General features: G+C 37.5%; 1 protein-coding gene across 1 annotated transcript in view; it reads left to right on the top strand.

Annotated features, from left to right (window-relative positions):
* Positions 1 to 7,534, top strand: part of LOC107660661 (low-density lipoprotein receptor-related protein 1B-like) — a 249,544-nt gene that overhangs the window by 121,299 nt on the left and 120,711 nt on the right. The window contains exons 22-23 of the mRNA XM_016450048.1: positions 3,398 to 3,577; positions 6,268 to 6,468. Coding sequence (XP_016305534.1) covers positions 3,398 to 3,577; positions 6,268 to 6,468 — 381 coding nt within the window. The remainder of the gene's footprint in view (positions 1 to 3,397; positions 3,578 to 6,267; positions 6,469 to 7,534) is intronic.

Raw genomic sequence — 7,534 nt, 5'->3', positions numbered from 1 at the left:
ATATTATTATGTAATTGTAACTTTATTATTTTAAAAACTTCATTAAGTGTAATTTTAACAAATCAGTAAATTTTAACCTTCAATATTATAGTAATGTAGTACCAACTCATGTATATTTTACAGCATTAGTCGAGAGATTTTTTTCCTTGAGAAAATTTGGTAGCCTACTGTTCCTGATATATATCCAAAATAATCGATATTGAATCGAATTGGTAATCGAATCGAATCACAAGCTTGTAAATGAGAATCAAATCGAATCGTGAAATTTGTGTCAAAACCCAGCCCTAGTTTATTTCATATATGTTATATGTGCTGCAGCAGTATCTCTTACATGTTCACAGCGGCATGTCTTGGGATATATTGGCAGTAGCAAGTCTCGGTACTCTCAGAGAGTTGTCATGACAGAAATGATGGTAAAATGCAAATGAGCCATAAATGGCATTATAGTATACAGTATAGCAAAGTATCTGAGCAATGTGACTGCCACAGATTGAAAATCACATCGCTGTCAAACTTTAATCATACAATGAGATATCGCCCCACTATATGACCATTATAACTGAAACTAAAATTGTGGGAAAAAAAGTCTTGACCTTGATGATTCAGAAAATTGTCTTTACAGCATTACTAGTACTTCTGAGTACTTGGGTACTTGTCCCTAGTTACAGTGTATGGCCAATAAAAGCATCAGAGTAATCAAATAGCGTTTAGAGAGGTCAAATTTCTCTGTTACATTAATTAAAAATGCATTTGTGTTAGTTTCTATACACAAACAACTTAACCAACTTACCGAGTGGTTCCCAGAGAATCTGTTTAACACGACTAATTAGCAGACTAACAAAGAGCCGAACGATAGCGATCAAGTCAGTCTTGCTTGTAATTGCCTTGGTGCAATGTCCCTAATTTGAGGAACACAAGTTTAAAACTTTCTCTCTTTTTCTTCACTTGACAGATCTAATCTCATCTAAGCTCACTAGGGAACCACCTTACAGATTTGAATCTTTTAATCTGCTGTAATTACCTCTGAAAGCTGAGGCCGAGTCCTCCAATGTTTTCAGCTCACCAGCTTGTCACAGAAATGTTGGAGCCATTCATCAAACAGGCTCCTGACGGAGGTCCTCAGCTCCTGTCCGTCTCTGAGGGTTTGTCCGACTCGTATCCTCCCAGTGCAGGGCTCAGATCATTGTATAACACATGCTCTGTATGTGTAAAGTGGAGGAGACACTGGTAACTCTCAGCATTAGCCTTAAGCAAAGAGGGGGCCCTTTAATCTTTAAGGGTTCGTAATGTTACCAGCTGTCTTTTTGAGGAGGCCATTTGTTTTGTTTAATGGCAGGCAGGGGATTGAGGTGGGTTTGGTGTATAAACACGCTTTTGAAGTATGTATTTAATTCCTGTCAATTGTCAGGGTTGAGAATGAATCAGAAACTTGAGGTAGGCTACAGTATAAAAGACTTTTCCTTTGTGGTCGTCTTACTCTTGAAGAAAATCTCGCCCCTGTCTTTTGCGTTGAAGCGCACAGACACTTCAAGTCTTTGCCAGTGTCGGAGAGAATATTTAAATATTTATTAATGTGACAAGAAGAAATCTTGAAGTATGCTTGATAAAACTCTGCCAGTTTAACATTATTAAGGCTGGTTGAAGTAGTTTGAAGTGAGAGCGTCTGTGAGCTTTAAAAACTTTTCTTTTCTGTTTACCTTGCTATTTTTAATCCTTAGCTGTGACATTATGGATTCTTTTAGTACTTTTAAGTAATAAATATTGTTCGAAAAGTGTTCTTCCTTTGGCAGTTGATAATTAAAAAAAAAATTAGAAGTGGCATAAATTCAGTTAATTTACACCGTCTCACAGTTTAAAGGTGCCATCGAATGGAAAACTGTATTTACCTTGGCATAGTTGAATAATAACAGTTCTGTACATGGAAATGACATACGGTGAGCCTCAAACACCATTGTTTCCTCCTTATGTAAATCTTGTGCATTCAAAAGACCACTGAATAATAGGCGAATCAGAGCATAACACCGACTGTGACGTTACAGTCGGGATCACTAATAGTTACGCCCCCAACATTTGCATATACCCGCCCATGTTCTAGGCCAGCCGGACCTGCACAGCCAAATCATCAGAAGTTCTGCAGGTATTGTGAAGAAACAAGCGAGGACAACAGCGAAAATGGCAGATCATGGAAATAAATGTTATGTTCCAATCTGTGCAAGGGATGTGAAGTGCAGGGATGGGTTGGTGTCTGTATTCAGAAAGGCACTGAAAGCAAATATACATTTATATAATTTATATACAGTATAATTACCCAACGATATAACTGCGAGAGAAAGTATTGAAATATATATGTTTCCTTCCTGTGAGCTACTGAAATGAGCCGCACTGTGAAACAGCCAATCAGAGCAGAGCTCAGCATTATAATTCATGACCCTTCCAAATAAGGTAAAAACAGACCATTTAATTCTAGGGACAAATCCTAGGTTTGTAAATGGACATGTAAAACCGTTTCTGGAGATTTTTTGCCCTTACCAAAGCCACATACCTTCTATGTAGATATCAGAGAACAATTTAAAATATTGTATCAATGCATTCTATGGCACCTTTAATGTTTTATTCACTTAAAATAACTGACTCATTAAAGTAATTTGTCCAGGAATTGGACTACGCTGGTCGACTGTACGTGTTTGATTCAATAAAAAGAAGAACTGTTTCATTAGAGTAATTTGTTTGGGAATGGAACCACACTGGTCACGTTGTATGTGCTTTATTCATTAAAATGAACCAACTCATTAGGATCATTTGTTATGAAAATGGACAGAATTAGTCGCTCTGTATGTGTTTGAGTCACTAAAAAGAACCAACTGATTATAAAAATGTATTAAGAGAACCGGACTGCACTGGCCACACTTTGGGTTCTATTCACAAATATGAACTGACTCATTAGAGTCTTTTGTTCAGGAATTGGTCGCATTGTATGTGTTTGATTCACTAAAAAGAATCAACTCCGGAATTGGAGTACTGATCACACTGTACATGTTTGATTCACTCTTTCAAGTCTTTTGTGCTGGAATTGAAATACACTGGTCATGCTGTGCATGTTTGATTCACTAAAAAGAACTGACTCATTTGAGTTATTTGGGTTGGAACTGGACTACACTGGTCATGCTTAATGTTTCTTCATACACTAAAAAAACACTCATTAGAGTCATCTGTTCGGAAATTGAACTACACTGGTCACTCTGTACATGTTTTATTTACTAGAAAGAGCCGACTCATTACAGTTCAGGACCTGGTCAAACTATACTTGTTTGATTCACTAAAAAAGAACTCATTAGAGTCATTTGTTTGGGAATCAGAATATCCCAGGATCAATCTCAGTTTTGTGTGTCATGTCCAGGTTTGCCTCCTGTGGAATGCAGTGGAGAGGAGTTTCACTGCCGTGCTGATGGGACCTGCATCCCCGAGCGCTGGCGCTGCGATGGGGATAAAGACTGCGAAGACGGCAGTGATGAAACAAACTGCAAAGGCGTCAAGAGAATGTGTGATCCCCAGGCAAAGTTTACCTGCAAAAGCTCAGGTAAGCCTACCAGGTGTTCCTCAAAACCAGTTAGTCTGTACTGACCTTACATTTATTTCATGCGCTGACCTACAGCTATATTTTCTCCTTGTGTTCCGTATAACATATATCAAAACTGTTAAATTCTGTGAAGCAGCGGGTGATATTTTATACCACAATGCCATCCTTGAGCTTTCAGTTATCTTTGCCTCTTGCTAATTGTGTCGGATGATAAATCCAGCCTGTTTTTCGTTACATGGTGCAATCCTTTGCAATATCTCTGTATGTTACATTTCGTATTTATGAAGAACGCCTGAGATTAATGGTGTGAGCTGGAATGATTTGTACTTCACAGTGAGGTGTATTTTGGTAGCAGCGTCACTGTTCCATATTCAGAGTTAGCTATGACATTAAACTAAAAAGGTGAGGTAGGTAATTTCTGTGCCGCTAGCAGTAATAAATGGAAAATTAAGACACCTGAAGGTTTCACGAACACTGCTGAGTTTGCTATTGGTCAGTCAAACTGACAGTCCAGTCCCTAATTTGCAGCTCTGGTTAAGCCAATGTTGCTGTGTTGGACTGGATGCCGGAACAAACAGAGTAAATTTTTCCTAACGCCACAGAGAAACAGTGTTTGCACTTATTAAGAAACAAACCTACAAATACTATAGCTCACTTGCAATTTTTTTTCTGCATATTAAGCTGCGGTAGAGGAGCGTATTGAATGTATTGGGAAAAAAATTACACATCTCACCTCTACACAAAAAAGTATTATGTGCAGAATTAAGCTTTCTGTGTTTCTTTTGAACATATTTGGTGTAATTTGTATCTATCAGAAGTTTTTTCTCCACTCAGACCATAGTGAAATCAATCAACATGGGGCTTTTTGATGTAGCAGTCGCCCTAATTGTAAATGATTGCCTTGAAAAGACATCTACAGCCAAGCCATAAAAGAGCTCAAGAATTGTTCGTGTTTTGTTCCTATTCCTTTTGATGTCAAAAATGTGCTAAAAAGCAGCAGCATACACACTTTCCAGACCACTGCACCACACACCGAATGCCAAATCCCATATCATTTTGACAGGCTCAGAAACAGACTAAAGTGTGTTCACCTGTTTATCTGATCATGGAGGTAGACTGAACACAAGGAAACCCGACTGCTGTACACTGTTTTTCAATCCTGGGTTTTCAATTTTGCAAAGTGTACAAGTACACTGTTCAAAAGTTTGGAGGCAGTAAGTTTTTTAATTAATACCTTTATTCAGCAAGGATGCACTTTAATTGTTCAAAAGAGACATTAAATACATTTATAATGTTTCGAACTATTTCTATTTCAAATAAATTATGTTCTTTTGAACTTTCTATTCATCAAACAATCCTGCAAAGACAGTATCATAGTTTCCAGAAAAAAATATTAAGCACTTAATAAAATATTAACTGTTAACATCAAAAAAAATAATAATAATAAATAATAATTATATATATATACATTTTTTTTTTTTTTTTGACACTGAAGACTGGAGTATATATGTAAGGGATAATCAACGGCTAGCCGTGCATTAAATGATTTTAATGTAGGACGTGGAGGCAAAGAACCAGCCTCCACGAAGTGCATTAAAATCCTTTAATGCCTGGCTAGCCATTGATTATCCCACTTATTCCATGGTCATTTGCCAAGTTGTACAAAAACTTGTATTGCTCTTTGCAGTGCAATATTTGACCGAATGGGTAAAAATTACAGTTATTTTCGACAGTTACGGCTCGTTAGCACTAGCATTCTGCCCGCTTCAAAACAGACACAGAGATGAAATAGGGCGGTAAGACCAAATTTATTTGAATGAATTATAGCATGTATTTCAATTAATTATCGATCGATCGATCGAGAGAGCGAGAGAGAGAGAGAGAGAGAGAGAGAGAGAGATGACAGTTGTGTGTCAGTTACCTGCTTGCTGCGTCTGCGCGTCTCTCTACAAACAATTACTTCAAAAACAGCGATTTTATCACCTCTTTGCTGGGGAATATAATGTAGCGATCTAGTATCTATGTTTTATTTTAGTAATAAAAATCACGGGGAAGCGTTGGCAGCAAGTTTATGTGTGTGTGCAGCAAAATCTGCGATCTCCGACCTCTCTCTCTCTCCCTCTGTGTGTGTGTGTGTGTGTGTGTGTGTGTGCGAACGAGTGATGCGTGTTGGTTAGTGTGCGTCAATTAAAGCAGCGCATTTATATAGAACGGTGATTAAACTGACTTGGAACTACCTGTGCATTAAACGGTTTTACTGCATACCTGCCAGCCAATCAGAATCCAGTATTCAGACATATACAGTGCCTTGCGAAAGTATTTATACCCCTTTGTTTTTTTCACATTTTATGTTGCTGGCTGCCTTATGTTAAACTGCTTTAAATTACTTTTTTCCCACATCAATCTACACTCCATACACCATAATGGTAAAGCAAAAAAAAAAAGGTTTTTAAGAGCTCCACTGTGCGAAAAATTAATGTTTCATAATACAAAGGTTTAAACAAATGTTTCAGTGGGTCTCTAAGGGTTCAATGAGCTGAAGCTTCTGTATTCATCTGACGTCATGCCAGTTTGACGTTCCGCCACCTTTTAAAATTTACCCAGATTTATCTTCATGCTCACTTACAAACAACAAATTAAGCCTGACAGTTTGATTTATATAGCGGTCTGACTGAATGTTGTGTCCCAAGGGAAGTGTATCAGCAAGAGCTGGGTGTGTGACGGCGACAATGACTGTGAAGATCGCTCGGATGAAGAGTCGTGTGAGTCCTCCATCTGTAAGCCCCCCACTCAGCCCTGTGCTAATGACTCCAGCACCTGCCTGCCCCCCAACAAGATCTGCGATGGGAGAAACGACTGTGCTGACCATTCCGATGAGGGTCCTTTCTGTGGTGAGTGCATGCAAGGCTTTGATAAGAGGCTCATCTGCTGTATTGCTTCAATATTTGATAAAATATGAATAATTTCAACTCTAAATTTTGATTGGATGAGCCATGCAGAATAAATTCGCACCTGTGACTGCTAATTCTATATTAGTGTGCCTATGTTGCTTAGCAACTGTAAACAGACTGCAGTTAGGGTAAGGAACTGTATTACTTTGCAGAAGAATGATTGATTCCAATTTTTATTACACTGAAAACATTATGGTCTACAAACAATTTTCACTCAGACATTGCTAGTGAATTCCACAAACAATTATAAGGAAATGGCAAGTAACACGTTAAATTTACTGAAATAATATTTTCTTGTAAAGTCTTCGTAGTCTTTGTTTTATTTACAAATTTGAAAAATATATGTTTCTGTGTATTTGTTGTATGTGTTTTATTATTATTTATCATTGTAAATTACTCACTATACATTGTCTTTTGTCACATTAGCAAAATAAGCTTCAAAGTGGTTTTATGAGTTTACATTTAAGAACCTTCTTTTACCCATGGTAAAATTCCTGTAAAGTAGTATTATTTATATATTATTATAGTATTTATTAAAGGGGTCATATGATGCTGCTAAAAATAACATTATTTTGTGTATTTGGTGTAATGAAATGTGTTTATGCGGTTTAAAGTTTAAAAAACACATTATTTTCCACATACTGTACATTATTGTTTCTCCTCTATGCCCCGCCTTTTTGAAACGCGTCGATTTTTACAAAGCTCATCGGTCTGAAAAAGCGAGGTGTGCTGTGATTGGCCAGCTATCCAGTGCGTTGTGATTGGCCGAATACCTCAAGCGTGTGTCGGAAATGTTAAGCCACTCACCAGACTGTAATGCCGTGTCCGGCCGGAGCGACGAGACAAAAACATTAAAACCCATTACAAACGAGGAATTTGTTGCATCCAGTGGGGACATAATTACTGATTATAATGACTTATACTGTCTTTTTACAGTGTTGTAAATACAACTTAACCACTGATTTGTAGTCGTGTCCTCTTTTGGAAGACCAAACAAAGTAGTTTC

This window comes from Sinocyclocheilus anshuiensis, unplaced genomic scaffold, assembly GCF_001515605.1.
Source record: "Sinocyclocheilus anshuiensis isolate Anshui unplaced genomic scaffold, SAMN03320099.WGS_v1.1 scaffold627, whole genome shotgun sequence".
Lineage (NCBI taxonomy): Eukaryota > Metazoa > Chordata > Actinopteri > Cypriniformes > Cyprinidae > Sinocyclocheilus > Sinocyclocheilus anshuiensis.
Note: the sequence above shows the minus strand (reverse complement) of the source record. Positions and strands in the feature narration are given on the sequence as shown.